This window comes from Apteryx mantelli, chromosome 7 (genome assembly GCF_036417845.1).
Source record: "Apteryx mantelli isolate bAptMan1 chromosome 7, bAptMan1.hap1, whole genome shotgun sequence".
Classification (NCBI taxonomy): Eukaryota; Metazoa; Chordata; class Aves; order Apterygiformes; family Apterygidae; genus Apteryx; species Apteryx mantelli.
The window spans coordinates 12,386,195-12,404,612 of record NC_089984.1 but is presented as its reverse complement, the minus strand read 5'-3'; the positions used below and the strand labels follow the sequence as shown (position 1 = coordinate 12,404,612).

The 18,418-nt window shown below is 40.6% G+C and overlaps 1 protein-coding gene across 1 annotated transcript in view; it reads left to right on the top strand.

The window, feature by feature from the left end:
* Window positions 1-18,418, top strand: part of GRID1 (glutamate ionotropic receptor delta type subunit 1) — a 559,243-nt gene that overhangs the window by 423,272 nt on the left and 117,553 nt on the right. The window contains exon 5 of the mRNA XM_067299797.1: window positions 4,681-4,734. Within this exon, the coding sequence (XP_067155898.1) occupies window positions 4,681-4,734 (54 nt within the window). The remainder of the gene's footprint in view (window positions 1-4,680; window positions 4,735-18,418) is intronic.

Here is an 18,418-nt window from a genome sequence, read left to right as displayed (position 1 = left end):
TTTTTAATCTATAAAACATTATAGGAGTTGCACTCCTCTGGAGATACTGAACCGACAAGTATTTATTTAAGGTGCAAGGAAAGAAAGGGTCTAATGAATTACAAGACTCTCAGTAGCTGGTTCAGAGAGATTGTTCTGTGAAGGTTTATTACCTATGCAAGTCACTGCTGGACGTCAGCTGCACTGTTTTAGTTGAAGGAGTTTCTAAATATATTACAAGTATATAGGGGATATAGACTGAACCCGTCTGCTCTACCAGAATTGACTTTTCCATATCTTCTGTCTTGACTTATTTGTATCCAAGGCATATACAAAGCTTCTCAGATAAACAGGTGCACTTTGATACTATCCAGTTAATTACTGTCAGAGGTATTGCAGTGAAAACTTGGTCTATAGCTCTTCTTTGGAAGCTGAACTGGTTCCCTAATTTCTATTATGTTTTCCTGGCCATTTGAATCCAGAATAAAGCCATTTTTAAAAATATAAAAGTCTGTTTCCTGCTAATGGAAGTAAGCAGTCGTAGGTTTGGCTCAGGCCTAGAAAATGCTGTAAAAAAGATAGTAATTTTTTTTCCCCATTGCTGTTTTACTACAATAGATTTCAAAATGGTCTTGAAGAATTTTTCTTGTACTTTTGGGGGAAAGCAAGAGAGGGTAGTTTGATTGTTTCCGAAAGGGTGGGAAGGAGGAGAGGTGCGACCCTGCGCAGAGCGTCCGCAAAGAGCGAGGGCTCCCGCGATTGCTTCCCCAGGCCCTTCTTTACGTAACCCTTTCCCTGTGAATGATGGGCAAACGAAAAGAAATTAAAAGGGTGCATCTGTCACATTCGGGCAAATTGCTTTGGAAATACAAAGAAGGAAAAGACAACAAATGGGCTCTGAAGAGCCGCTGGTTTGCGGTGTTCCCAAGGGCGGAAGCACAGCGGGAGCATCGGCGTCTGCCGTCCGGGAGACCCTGGCCCAACGGCCGCGGGCGGTGGCGAGGAGCCGTCGCGATCGCCGCTCTGCCCTTGGCGACGTCTTCGGTTTGGGATTTGGGAGAAAGTCGGGAGGGGATGGTTCGTGTCCTGTTGCACTTTTTTCTGCAGAATTGTTTTCTTTCTGCATATAGTGGTATTTACTGCTCACTTTCCTAACTTATTTTAATTCTGCAACTGCTGTTAGATAAAATAAAGAAACCAAGTTACTTATTCACAAAAGCAATATACATATTTGTTCTCCGCAGCATTCCAATAGAATAATGTCATGGATTATTGGCAGTAAATTATTTTTAAGGTATACATGTAAAAGTAAACAAAACCATATACATGAAAATATCTTTGATAATTTTTCACGAAGCATCTCATTCTTTTCTTTCATCGCTGATCTGAAGTCTTTGTATGGGATCTGAATTCCTAATGCTCATATTTTAATGCTCAGTATCTCCTTATTTCATTTCTATTGCAAATGCTTGCTGCTGAGGAATTACCCGCTGTTGCCTGCATTCCCTGCTCCCCTTCTCCCGGTCTGGCCTGCTTCTGGTAATGTCATTTATATGTCGACATTAATCGTAACACATTTTAGCGCATGATTTCTGCTCCAGCAGATGGCAGAGCTTTTCCTCAGCCACAGCAATCGGAAACATTCCTAGCCGCTTTCTTTATTATAGGATACATTTATGAAACAGGCTTTAATAGGTCCTTCAGGATCTTTTGTGGACGATTTTTTTGAAGGGATGATAGCACCAGCTTAAATAAATTGCAAGATCTTGAATGGTTTGAATAATTAAAAACTAATTAAAAATGGGTGACCTTATTCTCCCAAATGCTGATACTTTTTCCTGTATAAAGAAGTAGAAACGCTGTAAATTGCAAACATATATAATTTCTTTCTTATTCCAAGAATTCTAAACAAATTTGCTCACAGATATCGCAGGTCCCCAAGATCGTATTCCTCACGCTGCCTAACTTCCACGGCCTCTGGCAATGCAGCACCTATGCACCAATGCTATCTGAGGGTCGAAACCTCAGAGTTGTCTCTTTTGATAGTTCATTTTAGGACATTTTAGGATTCTTTAGGACAGTGAGTCCAGAAATGTGGCACAAAATCTGAAAAACAAAATACAAAAACTTTGTCCCCTCAGCCTGTCAGGGTCTGGAATAATGCTCCGTGCTGTGTGCTGCAGCTCTAAACTGAAGATATTTATAGAATTTAAACTTGCCTGCCTACCGTTACGTTTCTAGCCGCGTCTCAGGCTTCTGGGGCGCAGCGTCCCTTGGCGCCCGTAGGAGGTGCTGAGTGGGCTCGCGCGCTGACTCTGTGCAGCCTGCTTTCAGGCACCTGGTTTTAAAACCTCCGCCCAGATATATGAACCCAGAAGAATGAGTTACGGTAATTCTTCTCAAATTCCCTGGCTCTTCTGGCTCCCCAGCCGTAACATTTATTCCTACTAATTGCTCATTGTGGCAGATAAATCTCAACATGTAGCCAATGCAATAACTCTGCACCTGAGCGGTATTTAGTTTTGCTTTGCTTTTATTGCCAGCACTTTGCTTTTCCTCTATACGTTGCAGCACCTGGCTGTTTTGGCTTTGTGGGAAGAGTATGTTAGAGGGGTGAATAGGGAGAGCTGCATGTTTTCACCCTCACTTTCACTGCTGTTACCTTTTCTAGTAGCTGCAAGTCCTCAATTAGGTGTGCAGTTTAATTTTCCAACTAGCTTAAAAGAAATGCAAGGTAGACAATTATCAGGGGAAACAATTTGTCGCTGCAGGCCTAAGAGAGGATTGTCATGTCAGAAGTGTTGTTTAGTGTTTCTCCTCTACCTTAACACCAGGGATACTCAAATTTTCCATAATGCTGTTTACGATGATGATGATAAATACTGTGTCCTGTCTGCGATGGTTTTTCTCTTTTGATTTGTTTTGCAGTTTCCCTTTTGGGGGTTTTGTCTCTTTAAAGGAATACTTTAAATCTCTCGTTGTCTCTACTCACCTTGTATAGACAATGAGAAATAGATTGAGGTACGTGCATTACCCACAGTTATCTTAGGTTTGTGTAGGATAGGCAAATGAATAGTATTTTTAAACACAATAACTTAGGCAAGTTATTAACATCTTTTTCAACACTGAATATAAACAAAGAGCCATGTTAAAATGTTGGTGTTGACTACTTAGCCAGTTTTTCATTCCTTTTCTCTCTCTCTCTTTTTTTTTTTTTTTTTTTAATTGGGGCCAGGTAACTATTCCCTTTGCCTATGTTAAGGATGGATATCTTGTCATTTCACTTCAGCTGTGAGAGTTGTGGGTGTTTATTCTAAACCAGTCATTTGTAGTCAGAGATAAGGTGATTCATCCCATCTGAAGCTAAATATTTGAGAAGCTTACTATACCAGCATGGTCTGGAGACAAAGCTGGTTGATGCTGTTTCTGCCCGGCACAGTGCTGCAGCCTGCGTAGCCCCTGCACCCCTGCCACTTCTGTGAGGATGCACACAGTGAGCAGGGTGCTGAAATTATCCAGGTTAAAAAATAATAAGTGGAAGGATCTTTTTAATTTGTGTTTGTTTTTTAAGCAAGTTCACTTCAGTGATCCATAAGGCCATTTATAACGTGGCTGTATGAGTAGTTGTATCTGTTCAGTAAGCGGAGTCATATTGTCACAGCAGATGGAAGTGGCTGAAGGCAGGAACTTAGAAAACCAGCTTTGTGCAATGAGCTGCCTCCTAAGATACGTGCCCCCTGCACTCACCTGTTTTATTAGGTGAGGTGAATGTGCAATAATTGTTTAAGCATGTGTTAAGTAGGACATTACCGATATTATGACTATAGCATACACCTTTTCATGCTCTGTACCTTTTTATTAGACTATAAAATATCCTGAAGTGAGCTTATCCATGTCAATCCCAGCAGACAGCTAGAAACTTGCACGTGTATTGCCAAATCCTTCCATTGAGGTCCTCGTTGCTAGTACTGCTGGCTGTGCTATAGTGGTCTTTTCCAGTTTTAACATCTTAGCAAAGCATGAGGATTATATGTGTACTGATAAATATGCTGTCTGATGAGATGTGCTGTTTATTATAATATGCAATAATCACCCAGGTCCATACCAGGAAGCCAGCAAAATGTCCATGCAAATCATAATATCCTCTTGGATGTGACGTAAGTCGCAAGAGAGGATGACTCATATGAACTTCTCTTGAGCGGCTCAGAGTGTTATTTTCCTTTGAACAGGCTAAATAACTATAGTTGTAGTAAGACAGAGGTATAGAAGTATATTCTGAGACATGTTGAAAACCCTACCTACAAGGATCCTTTAGAAATATCATCCCATGGAAGTTAAATCTTATATACCATGGGAAAGACATTATCTTCTGCTTGCAGTTGTGCATGATAGGATCCCTTATCCTGTTGGCTTAGCACCCTGTTGCAGTATGCCTTCGTGGTGCATCTACAGAATATCTTCATGGTATGAGGTACTTTGGTTTAGATACTGGTCAGAGAAATGTGACTGCAACCAATAAAATGCCTTTCCGTCAAGTAGCAATGGAATAGATTAAAAGAGCTTTACTGAAACAAAGCCAATAGCAACTAAAAGCAATCAGAATGACCTTTATAGTAGTACCTTTTTAATGTAAGTTATCTCTTGAATATGTTTCACCTGTTTTATTTATTTTTATTATTATATATTTTTTTATTTTTGTAGGCTGTGGAAACCAACCTTGCTTCAAAGGATAGTCACTGGGTCTATGTAAATGAGGTAAGAAAGACAAAAGAGACAAGATAGCTTGGTACATTCACTCATCACCATCTTTTGTTTCATAAGTTTTGATACACCAAACTCAACCAAACTGTTTGATACACCAAACTTACCATCTTTGCTTTTTGAATGGTACAGAATGCAAACTGTGTGGCATCATTGCTCATCTGTCTCATTTGAATTGGCATAGGCTGAATACCAAAGGTCAAAGTAAAGCTTCCAGTGTACATGTTAGCAGCTGAGAGACTCTGGTTTTTCCCTCTTCACTGTTGACCCTATCCCATTAGCAGTTTAGTAAGAAGAGAATATCTCAAAAGAAGCCCGGAATAAATGCATGCATATATATGCCAGAATCTCACCCTTCACTGCTATGAAAGCCTGCACTCAGATACTGTGAGTGACAGGAAAGAGCGCTGAGGCTACTTGTAGGCTTAGCTTGTTAGAACAGGCATTTACATGATACAAGTTTTTTCTTTGGTGCAGAATTGTGTTGGTGTTTTGGCCAAGATCCAGGATAGCATGGAATTAAAATGTGAGATTTCCTTTCTGCAGCAAATGGTATCCTCTCCTGCTACTGTGATTATTTATTTTACCTTAGTACCGAGATGCCCTATTGGGAATCAGTGCTGACTCGTATTTAAAAAGCCATGGAAAGCTTGAAACGTTGTACCATACATAATCATTTATAAATCATTGGTTGTTCAGGATAAATTGCACTATTTTATATACTTCTGATTTTAATAATGATTTGTTAAAGGATAGTAAAATATGTAAGTTAAAAAGAGCTAACTATATTCATTGTTTCATATTCGTATTTAAAACACATAACCTCTAATTTAATAACCAATTCCTTTGTTAATTTCTCATCGCTTTCTTTGCACTTAGCTAATAATGTTGGATAGACTATTTTTAATAATAACTATAAATTGCATTGCGTGGCATTAGAAACACTCTGTAATTAAATAGAAGGATGGAGAAAGGGAGTGAAAACTCTGCTGATAAAGACTTTATAAATCCTTTCTAATCCTTGTTACATTTATGCACCTCCTGATTTGTCAGCTGCAGTAATGGCCCAGCACAAAATATAAGCACTGTGCCCGGAGAGACAGTATTTATATTCACATAAAGATAATACAGGGCATATTGCCCTAAACATTTATGGAGAGGGGCTGTTTGTGAATTTGTTACTACTGTTGTTATTGTTCAGATGTTAAAATTCACTTCATGAAGCCTGAATCTGAAATATCCCAAATAAAATCTTCAGTGCTTGTGCACAAACATATCCATCCATACAAATACACGTCAGAAAAGGTGTCTAGTTTGCTCTTACTTTGAGAACTCTTTTTTCCCCCTCTCCATTACTAGAGACTGGGTGGGGAAGCTATGATAACAAAATGTGAATCTAAAGTATAAATTAATTCTTCACAAGACAAGAAAAAACTAGATTTTTCATACCACCTAAAAAAGCATAGGGGTCTTGTTGCTACAGGTACAACACGTAATATAAATATTCTTTATTGAAAAATACCAATGCACAAACTTACAAATACCCCAAAATGCAGTTGAATTTGAATAGACAATTACAGGAACTTCAAATTCATGAAACTCTGGAGAAAGACTGTGCAGGCTAAAAGAGGAGGAAATGTCTTCCTTGTTCCCTTTTGAATAGGAAGGCATAGGTCTTTGTTAGCTTAAAGATACTGTGGAAGGAGGAGTCTTTGAACATCCACATGGAATTTATCTGCGGAATGATAGATTCCTTAGGGCATGATTATTATTTAATATTGTGTATACCCCTATGCTAGCAGTAAGACAAACTGGTTATCCTCAATCCATATACATTTTTCCATTGGGTATCAGTGAGGACTGCATGGGTACTTGATGGAAAATAAGCCATTCTCTGACTTGGCTGTTGATACATGGCTATGATTTGCAGAATGGAATTAACTTTTAATAACCTCCTAGCACTGTCATTCTTATTAACAGTCAAATCAGCTCTTTTTGATGTAATACCCCGTGAGTAAAAAGATGCCAAATAGTGAGCCACTCCTTTGTCTCCTCCCAGACAGACTGAGAGAGGTTGAGGATCCTACACTTCCCTGCTCACCATATGGTCTGTGTGATCTAGCGAGCCCGTTGCAAGGAAGAGGAGATATAGGGCTAACTGACCTGAAGGGACAATAGTAGGAAGCAAGTCCTGTACTCAGGAGAGCACAATGGCAATATTTCCATTTAGGTTCTTTGTATGAAGAGCATAGGATTGTAGAAACAAGCTGTGCAGGCATTTCCCACCTCAAGGATCCGTGTAGGGGCCTATATGGGTACAGAATAGGCATATATAGGCCTATATAGGCCTTGCTGTAGTAAGAATGAAAACATAGCACAGTATTATTCCTACAAGAGTTTTATTATTAAGTCTTACCGAAAATAAATCTACTTTAATCCCTCTGTAATGATAACTGAAAAAATATCTAGGGTTTTTTGTTTTTTTTTTTACTTTATTGTTCCTCTGTCCCATACTGCAGGATAGAAGTTAAATTTCAGAGTTGGAACTAATTTATCACTTCAATTTTGTTAAATAATCAACACCACCAAGCTTGTGATGAGCTAATTTAAAACCATACTGCTGGTAAGTTTGCTATACTGCAAATGAACAGATGTGGAATCTCAGAAGTGATGTTCAAGTGCTGTTGTCAAGAGCCAACATGTGCTGGTTTCCAGTGGCCCAAGTTGCTCTGCTGAGGCATCCGTTCAGACTGGTTGCCATCGGTGGTGCAGGGACAAAGTCATCTGTAGTAAAAGGTTTGTGCGTTAGGAGGTGATCCATTGGGTGATGCTGCAACATTGCAATGGCAAGTTTGTCAGGGTAGGAGCGAATACAGAAGGATGGTTCTCAGCAGGAAATAGCATGTCCTCTTTGAAGTCTTCATTTGACTTTCCCCTCATCTTCCAATATGTCATAAAAAACCCTTAGCGTTTTAAAAAACATATTTGTAAAGTATGTCCACTTTTCTCATGTCAGACATTTTGTGTTTTAAACTTGCAGATCTGTCAAAACTAGTGGAGTTTGGAAGAATAAAAGGATAAACATATTTCTTGGCATGGTCCCCCTTCTTTCTTCAACTTCCCTTTTGTTTATCCAGAAATACTAAACTAAATCATGGTCCTTGTATTCATTTGGACAGCGGTTCTACCTGAATTTTGGGTTAAATAGGCCAAGTAGTTTTTCAGAAGCTAAAATATTTGAAATTTTGTGTAAAACCTTGCAAAAAAGGCAAACAGCTCTTGAGAACGACGACTACTGCATACCTAGCTTTGTCTTAAGAATTGCCAAAACCTTGGATTACCATTGACTGGCTGGAAGTCACCAAAGATGACCAGTTTTGACCCTAAAGAAGATCTGTCACAATGTATGTGGTGCTCTGTTTATATCTTTGTCATTTATGCCTTTAAGTTTTGATGGCACTGCCTACCAGTTTCAATAGATATGTGCTGTTTCTCCTTGTGGCATTGCTCTGCCACAGCTGTAGATGTCTTCATTTTTTGTGCATTTATTTCTTGTCTTTTTTCCTGTTTTCCTTTTCTAGTTTTATTTTTCTCTGCTTGTATTTCTTTCCTTTGGTGCCTGACATCAAGTATCTCTGTTGGTTTCTCCTGATGTTCTTCATTCTCCACTTCCTTCTTTTTGCATGCTCCCAGAAAATGCTGTACAGTGCCCAGAGCATACCTCTGTGGGAGAGGCAAAAGAGCAGTGCTTGAAACTGAATCTGTATGTGGTTGCACTAGGAGCAATGCTCTAGGAGTCTGTCCGCTTTTTTGTTATCAGCTGTAGTAGGTCTGGGGCTATAAATAGAACTAGAAACTGTGTTTCTGATTTTGTGGGAAATTTCGTGGTTTTGAAATTTTCTTCATTCCAAATGGAGAGAAAGATAAGGAAAATGTTCTGCAAAACTGGACTTCTGACTGAAAAAATCATTCAATTTAAACCCACTGTTTTATACTGATATAAAACGCATCTGGATTTTATACTGATATACTTAGCTCTAATTCCAAGTTTCTAAACTTTCATTATTTTTATATGTAAATCAGTTAAGCACACAAAATACTCAACTGTTCTTCACTGACCAATGAAACAGGTGCTGAATTTGGTTGGTAACTGAAATGAGTTGTTTCACCATTATCAGACACCTCCTTTCATTTCTTTTTCAACAAACTGTCATCAGTATTCACAAGTTTAATTGAAAGGCACTAGACATGGTGGGACAAAGCACAAGACTACTGGTTAGGTGGGAGATAACTTTTCTTGGAGGACAGGTATGGACGAAGGGAGGACATGTAGTGTTGCTTATCCAAACTATACGTGCTTGCTCCAAAACTAAGGAAAGGTGAGGGGAAGATTTGTGGCATATCTGTGTGGAAATAGCAAAGGATGGATAATGTGGAGAAGGTTTTTGTGCATGTGTAGAAGTGCCCAAAGGACAAGAGTTGGTATTAATGGTGGACTTTAATTACCCTGATAGCTGGAAAAGTGATGGTGGGGCACGGACAAGACTTAGCGATTTCCTCTGATTGACAATGTAATACCTACATCTTTAAAAAGTTAAGGCAGTAGTCAGTTCAGATTTGATTATAACTAAGAAAGAATAGCTTAGGAATATAAAGTCAGAAAATAATTTGTGTGAAAGTGATCACGAAATGGTAGCATTCACTATTTGAAAAAGAGGAAGGAGTGAGAACAGGAGAACAAGGATAATGGAGTTAAATAAAGAGACTCTCCAACCTCACAGCTTTAGGAAACTAGTAGGGCTTTGGGGAAGATAATAGGATAAATAAAGGATGGCAAAAGAACTGACAGTTCCTTGGGAAAAAAAAAAGTTTATTTTAAAGCACAATAACAAATTAGGCCAATGTGAAGAGAAGGCAGGAAGCATAGTAAGATATCATTATGGTTGCATAGGGATATCTTCATAGATCTTGAAATCAAAGAGGGATTCTACAAAAAAAGTGGGGGAAAAGGGGCAGATAATTAATGAGGAGCATAAAGGGGAAGCAAAGTGAATGATTATAAAATCAGGCTGAAGTGCAAAATGAGTCATACCAGATGTCATAAAAAGCAACAAGAAAAAATTAGATCTAGCGGAAGGTAAAGGAAAGTGTAAGGCTATTGCTGAATGGAAAAAGCAAGTGCAGTTTTAATGTTTTTACTGACTCATTTGCTTCTGGCATTTTAAAAAGGGTTAACCAGACTGTTAAAAAATACAGCTCTACTAGTTCGCGATTATTTTGGTAAGTCTGAGGCGGTCGAAAGTCCACCAGGTGAAATTCAATATAGAGGAGTGCAGAGTACTTCAGGTGCAGCTACAGAATGAGGAATAGCTGGTGAGCATCTGCAGGAGCAACTTGTGATCACCAGGGATAATAAACAGAATATGAATCAATACTGTTGTGCTCTTGCAAGAAAATCTGCTCCTCAGATATATTAATGGAAACACCCTTGTAAGATAAGGGGGCAGTTATTTTGCTGTGCTTGACACCAGTGAGGCCTTGTTGGAACAGTATTGCAAATTTTGGGAAGGACACTTGAAAGAAAGAAAGAAAGAGGATGCAGAACAATTTCTAAATCTAGAGGAGAGCAAATAGTACGATCAGAGTTTGATAAAATGTGACCTATGAGGAAAGGTTGAAAGAGTTGCATTTGTCTCCTCTGAAATAGGGAAGATGAATCAAGAGTATAGCAGTAAAACATATATAATGCAAGGAAGAATGTGATCGCTTGATCACTTTGGAAAGATGATGAGAAAGCAATTTAATCTTCAACAGTAAGAATTAGACTGAGCATCAGGAAATATTTGATAATCTAAATATGGTAATGAATAGGAACAACTTCCTTGGTTACTTTCTTCCATCTCATCACCTCTCTAACTTAACACCTCCTTCTGCTACCGTTTCACTCCCCCCCGCCCCTTCCAGCATCCTACTCACATTATTTAAGTCTGCTAAACATTTTCAGATCTCATTTTGGAAAGAGAAATACAACTGTATTATGATTGCCACTGGAGCTGGTGGTATTACTTTTCTGATCTGCACCTTCTGTTCTAGTTTTTTTCATATATCTCTTTTCAATATGTGTATGACAGTGAAAGTTTATACAAATAGTCACTACAAATACTTGTGTTCAGATCATTTACTTAATATCTTTGCTGACAAACCTGAAGTTTATGGGAACTGTGTCTCATATTTGATTTCCGATCAGCTTGGAAATCCGTTCTTCTCAGTCCACTACTGAGCAAGCTGGAGTGAGTGCATTTGATTAGATGCTGTCAGCCAAATCCACCTTTGGGGTAGCTTCAGTGATTTGACTTAGCCAGGAATGAGTTTAGCATCATATTTCTAGATATCAGTCATCTGAAATGGAGGAGTATGTTGTAATTGTATGTAGTTTTGATAGAAAGATGCATAGCAATGAATTGCTGACACTTTCAGTGCTTTAAAAATAGATTTAATTATAAGGTGTGAAAAGTAAGTCTGAAAACTAAAGGTTAGAGCTTCTGCTTGACTACAGTTTTCATTTGTTGCTTTTCCATTGAACTGATTCTGTTTGATCCGGATTAACCCTCATCAGATCAGATACAAAGGGGTCTTTATTATTAACACACAATAACCTGATTTTTCAGTCCTAGAATTACCGCATTCAGTACCACATGCAGTAACAAACGCTGAAATTCAACCTATTGTTCGCTACTAAATTCTCAAACTGGGAACCTGGGGATAGTGGGCAGAACAGGTGGAAGTTTGACATTAGTTCCTTACTTTCTAAATGATCGAGTTATTTCATGGAGCTCTGTAGGAAAGGAAGGTACTGGGTGGGAGGGATCCTCCTGATAGCTCAGCCAACGACCCATGTGGGTAATTGTCACCGTGAGACACTTAAGGAAAGGAGGAGATTGTTCCTCTCTAATAAAGCAAAGCTTTGTTCATTGTAAAACTGTCATGCAGTCTTCCATTGCATTTTTCTGTGAGCCACAGTAAAGTTTCCAGAATTAAGCCTTCTAAAGGAGGGAGGAATCACATGCTTGGTTGATCTGGTAGATGCACTAGCACAGTTCCCAATGCTTGTGCCTGTCCACAGGGACTGCACAGTGGGTGTCCGTGTTTCTGTGTTGCACAGTTCCACAGACAGTATAATGCTGTGCAGAGTAGCTTGACTCTGAGGTTGAATATGGACTCATTTCTTTAGCACTAAGAAAAACTTGTTCTATTATTTGTCCTGTTTAAAATCAAACAAACAAACAACCTATGACGGAACATTGTAGGCTGGTAGCAGAGGGGTAAGTTGCATTTGTAATGGTTCTTGCAAAATCAAAGCTCCGTTTTATTGTTGGAATGTGGCAGGCCAGCCCATCTCGTTGTGCTAGCCTCAGCTTAATAACTAGGGCCTTTTAAAAATCATCAATACCTTTATTTAGCTTATTATGTACAGCGCTAGCCATAAATACAGGTATTTAAACGTCAGGGACAAGTTTGTTACTGATGAAAATCTGTTTTCAGTAAAAAAAAAAAAAAAAAGAAAGAAAAGAAAAGAAAAGAAATACATAGCTTGAGGCTAATAGCTGCAGGAGTGAAATATCCTGCAGATTCAAAATCTATAGGAAAGCAAAGTATTTGGTAGTTAGATGGATGAAACTCTCGTAAGCTTCAACTGCAAAATAAAAGTAAAGCTAAGTAACATCCAGAAAGGGCTGCTCTTGGACATTTTCTCTTTTCAATCCACAGAAAAGATCTTGGAATGGAAAAGTTGGAGGCAGTAAGCACAGAGAAACTCTGGAGCAATTGCCACAGCAGTGTACTTGGATAACTTCTTCCAGGCTATGATACTTGTCAGAAGAAGCCCTGACAGTTGTGGAAGAGGGGGAGGAGGGAAGAGCGAAGTAGGAAGAAAATGCCTTGTAATTTCTGCAGGAGTAGTATTGAAAAGATTTGAAAATACAGATAGAGCAGAAGTTTCATCAGGGCAAGAGGCCTCAGGCAGGAAGCTAGAGTGCCAAGGAATGGGGGAACTCCAAGCCATGGTGGGATGATGTTACCCGGGGTGGTTGGGTAACCACAGCACTCGAATACGAGTCCAAAATTTTAGACTGCAGTTGACCTTATTCTTCCCTTTTGGACCAGTGGCACATTCTGTGTGATGCTGGTGGTGCTGCCAGCAGCTGAATTTCTAGACATTCAGCAGATTAATAAGACATTTGCAGATGCAACCCAGCTGAACAGCTAGGGCCAAGTATGAAAAAAATTCTGGTTTTATGATGTGTTTTCCTTTCCCCTTTCAGCCTGTTCCCTCTGAACACTTTTCCATTCACCCTTTACAGGACTCCAGCTCAGTCCTCTCATTTCTGCTGTGTTCATAGGTCCTTCACCACCATCTCACTATCTTTAAGAGGTGGTTTGTTATGTGAGGAATGAGAAAGTGTTGCATTGTCTTTGTCCTGGTGTGACATATTTCTGATTTTCCATTTCTACCCCGCAGCTCCACTGCTTTGTCTTTCCTTTTATCATGTCAGATGTGCCCAGTAAATCCACAGTTACCTGTCCCCTTGCTTTGATTTTTCAGTCATCATCTGGGCACTTACTTTCCTCTCTAAAATATTTTTCGAAAGGTTCAGAAAAATGAGAGAAGAGGATAGCAATTACCAAATAAAGTGAATCTCAGCAAACTACTTTATCGCCCTTTTCCCCTGAGGGTAGTGTGTAGGTAGGTGTTAGACAATACGTGATGAACAGTGTTTTCCTGTTGCAGGACTTGTAGAGGAATCTGGAGGAAATTCATGGCTTGGGAAGAAAGATCCCTTAGGAACGCAGCATGTGTTCTTTGCATTTCTTTTTTGCTAGAAACCCCTGTATTATATGGCCTTTGGGTGACCAACAGTGAGATCCAATGGCCTGTGCAAATTGTCATGGCTTCGTTTGTACTTCAATAGAGCTAGGACTGTCTGATGAACCAGAATTCTAGTCAGTCTTTCTGTGTGTATTCTTAAATACGAAAAGGCTTTTTAAAATAATCATTCGGAGTAATAATGCATGTATTTCTTCTGAGATCAAGAAGAAAATAAATCTTTTATACTTTCCTGTGTCTGTCTTTGCTTGAATAAAGCAGAGTTTGTAAAGATAGTTCACAAATGTAAGTAGGGCAAGCATTCTAAGATCTGTGTAATCTTTTCAAATTATACAAAATGCACAGATTTAAAAAAAAAATCAAAAAATTGAATAGGACTCATAGAAACGCTCTGTGGAAAATTTCTTAAGATTTAGCAAGTGATGTTTTTCAAAGCAGAAGTTAATAATTTGCATGTCTAAATTTATTCCAATTTGTTTCCAGGTAATCTGTATTTACTACTTGCCCAGAAAAATCTTGCTTCTCTCCTTTCAGCTGCTACCTTTGGCATGGCAGAAGTTTTTCCATGAAATGTTTAATTTCCTCTTTCTTATATACCCTTAAAAGGAGTGTGTGTGTATATATATATGTGTGCGTATATATATATGTGTGTGTGTGTGTGTGTATGTATGTATGTGTATGTATGAAACAGTACTGCATATGTATCTGCAACCCACTCAAAATAATTTGTTGGGTACAGAATTGACCTAATTCTGTTGCCATTGAATTACACGGAAACAGTCTCAGTCAGCTGTGAGGTTAGACCAGTTTTTTGTTATGAGTTCTCTTAACAGTGAAATCCACATTAAAATCAATGGCAATTTACTGTTTTGTGCAGCTTCTGATAAGTATCATTTTGCATGCTTTTCATTTTTATCGATACAATTACTTTTTAGTATGAAATAGTATTTTGTTAAATCAGAGGATCTTTTATTGTACAGGCGCTCACTATGATCCGAGAAAGACTGCTTGACATGCAGTGTGGAGTCCTTATATCTATTAATAGAGCTAATTCAATGAAATTATAAACACATCCCTGTCAGAATTTTTAGGGGTATTGGGTAAAAGGAGAGGTGAGGTGGTATCGGATGTGTGGGAGGACAGTGGGGATGGGAGTTTGACAGGTGGTTTACACGCAGACTTGTATTAAAATGTTGTCTGTGCTATGAAAAATGGATTGTGCCCTTGCCTTAAAGGATTAACCTTCATATATATGTGTGCATGTTCATGTGGGATGTCGGGAAGCCAGCATAATGTTAAGTTTGAATAAATCTATCTACACTGTAAGCTGTCATGAATGTTTTAAAACCAGCTTATAGAAGGATGTTTTCTGGATTTTCAACAAGTGAGACAAGTGTCTCTTTATAGATTTGCATAGTACATTCAGGAGAATTAAAATGACCCAACAAATACTATTGATCCTAATGAGAAAATTCCCCATAAATCTGCAGCTTGTGTCCGTGAGCATCCTGGTCCTCATTGCCATTCGGTTTAATCCTCCAATTTTCTCAGGGACATGATTTCTGGAAATATCTTTTGGTCCTTTTAAATTATTAATGTCATTAAAATTTATAATTTTCTGTCATTACCTCTAGGAAAATAGAGATTTTAATGTGAAACATAAATGTCTCATTTTGCAATTTGTGTTATGATAGCTGAGCACAACTAGAGCAGATTTAAATATTCCCCTGAGCAAAACGGCTAGGTATTACAAACCAGCTGAAGTTCTTTGTGTGCGGATAAATAAATAGATAAATGAATGCCACAAATGACCAATATTTGTGTGCAAATAGATAAATGTACGCCACAAATTTTTGAGGGGTGAACTTCACCACTCATATGCCGTGCACACAGAAGAGCAGAGAATTAGGATCTTTTTTCCATGAAGCGTCTCTCGGACACAAGGAAAAGCCACCATCCACGCGGAGGAAGGATGTGGCCCGCGCTGCGGCGGCGGCGCCGCGGGGCGAGGGGAGCGGGCGGGCGTTTCGCGTGGCAGCCCGCAGGGCGAGCGCGGGGGGCCGCGGCGCTGGCAAGCCCTGGCCGGCCCGGCGGTCGCGCCGGCTGCGCCGCAGCCGCTGCCTGCCCCGAGGCCGCACAGCCAGCCGCGAGCAGGTCTGGGATCTGGGTACGTTTGTTCAGAAAAACCTCTGGGACTAAGTTAAATACTTTGCTTACAGTGTAAAGAAACATTTCATATCATGTACCTGAAAGAAAGAAAACACATTGCTTTTAAATACATAACTAGAAAAAATAGAGCTTAATTATAAGATTAGTGTGAATTGTTTTTTTCCCCTGCGACTCCCAGGCTTAGACCTATTTTTCAAATACGCACTGTTATTCTGAGGGATGCAAACGCAAGAGCCAGCTTCGCATACGTTCGCTTTTCCCTTTTTGGCTTACCTCTTGTGCTCGTCCCCGTCGGGTTGCGGGCGGCCTTCCTGCACGTGGCGCCGGCATCCCCCCGCCGCGCAGCCAGAGCCGCGAGCCCTGGGACCGGGGGCCCCGCCGGCGGGTGCCGCTGCCTCAGGAAGGGCCCCGCTTACCCTCGGCTGCGACAGCTCCAGCTCAGGAGAGGGCTTTCCTTCCCAGCTCTTCCAACAGCCTTTTAAATATTTAATATTAATATATTGCTAAAATGAAACCCTGTTTCCGAAATGAGCGTATCGTTTGCTGATGCTAATGGCCGCCAGCTGAGGAAAGCGCCAGCAGCCGGGCTGTGCTCCTTTTGCGTTACGCACCGACCGAGGCGTCGGGGACCCAGCAGCCCTCGGCCGTCCCCGCAGAGCGAGGCGGTGCTTCCAGAGCCATCTTCAGCCCCAGTCAGCTGCTGGATTTCCCTCTGGAGGCTCCTGTTTTCTTTCTCTCACTGCGGGGACCATACAGTGATCCGGTTCTTGCCTTCCCCGTTCACTTGGTGCCTGTAGCTAAGAGGGAAGGATCTGGGATAATGTGTCTAAAAATAATTGATTTCCTCCGCTATCTTACCTGTGGAGGTCCCATCGAAGAAGCAGTTGTGACCTACTCATGGCAATCAGGCTGCGTGTACCGTTTTGAGGCAGAGGTGGTGAGGAGCATCGCTTGGTTGACACAAAATCTGTGTCAGGCGAGGTGGCCTGAAGGCTTGGGTGACTCGTGCTCTCCTTTCAAAAGGCTTCCCATCTTCTCAGTCGCTCGCTCTGAGTTTGCTGCCGGCGCATGCAGCCTAGAGGGTTATGGTTTAAAGGTATCCCACAAAAACGTTCCTCCCAGAGACCGCAGTGGCAGAAGCTTCGACGTGCCACATGGCTTTGCCACCTCTTAGCCACCAAGGCAAGAAATCAAAGGCGGCAGCTGTCTGGAGGGGTCTGTAGGCTTGTGGGACTCCTGCGGCGGCTCCCTGCAAGGCGACAGGGGCATCCCAGGCTTTCCTAATAAGCCTCAAAATCTTTGGCTTCTAGAAGAATATATTCATTTTCTGATTTTGTTTCTTTTTCTCTGCACCAGTTGGTCTGTTGTTAATACACAGGATTTCACCTTCTGCAAAGTTAAAAATTCATATTCCTAAAAAAAGATGGGAAACTGGCAAAAAGAACTAAACAGAGCCAAAGCTACAGTACTGGTGAACCGTAGCAAGTAATTATAATAACCTCACAGTCATTTCACTAACAGAGCAAATGGCAAAAAAACAAAATATTTATTTTCCTGAATGTTAAAAATAGGGGCCCAGACTCACTCCTGTTGACGGCACATTCCAAGGTGCGGGTCCCCGATGACAAGACGGGGATAGGGACGGCTGCCTGCGGTCCTGGCAGCCCCTGCTGTGCCCAGGGCCCTGCGCTGGTGGCGGCGCAGGAGCCGGCCTGGAGAGCGGCTCCCTGCGGATGGGGCGCCCGGGCAGCGAGCATGGCCAGCAGCCCGGCTCGCCATGGTGCGTTCCTGGCAGGAAATAGCCATCACAAGCTGTACCGCTCGTACGATTTCAGGGATCAGCTGCACCCCAATTTTCAAACTATTTTTCCTACAGTAACAACATTTTTTTTTTTAATACAAAATATGTGATGTGTAGCTATGTTGGCTTCAGCCACGGTGCAAGGGCAGTAGATGCAGGCTTTGTCCCCAAGTGAAATGGGAGGCTGGGACACGGGCAGGTCGACAGAGCAGCTCTGGAGATGCCAAGCCTGGAGAGAGGAGTGTCCTGTCCTTGAGACTTCCTTGCTCCTTATCCCAAATTAGTCTGTGTGGGGAAACGCGCATCCCTCAATATGTCAATTCCTTCCACAAAGTTTCCCATTCTTGATTTCTTTTCCTAATTCAGGGAACTTCAAAAGATTTCCTTGCATCATTATCTGTCCTAGTCTGCAGAAATGATCTACTATTCTTATGGAAAAAGAAGTTTCTTGTGAAGTTGTTCTCAGGCCCCTGTAAGTGTAAGGACAATCCTTCTTAAAGATGGTTGTACTTTGCATTTGTGGTTTTGCTCTGGGGATGTAGTGCGGTTCTGTTCCTTTAAACCAAAACTCTTTCTGTATAAATGTGGTCTAGACACCGACTGAAGGCTCTTGTTCCTTATTTACAACCTACTGAGGCCATCCCTGTACTTTACAATGAGGAATTACCTCCCCAGCATGTTAGGATTGCCAAGGTAGATGGTACTGTGTTAAGTTGTTTTCTTTTCTGTTTCAGATGATGCATAAAAAAATACCATCACTGTTATTAAACACAAAATAAGATCACTTGGCCCAGACTAAGTGTGTGCATGTGTAATTTTTTTCT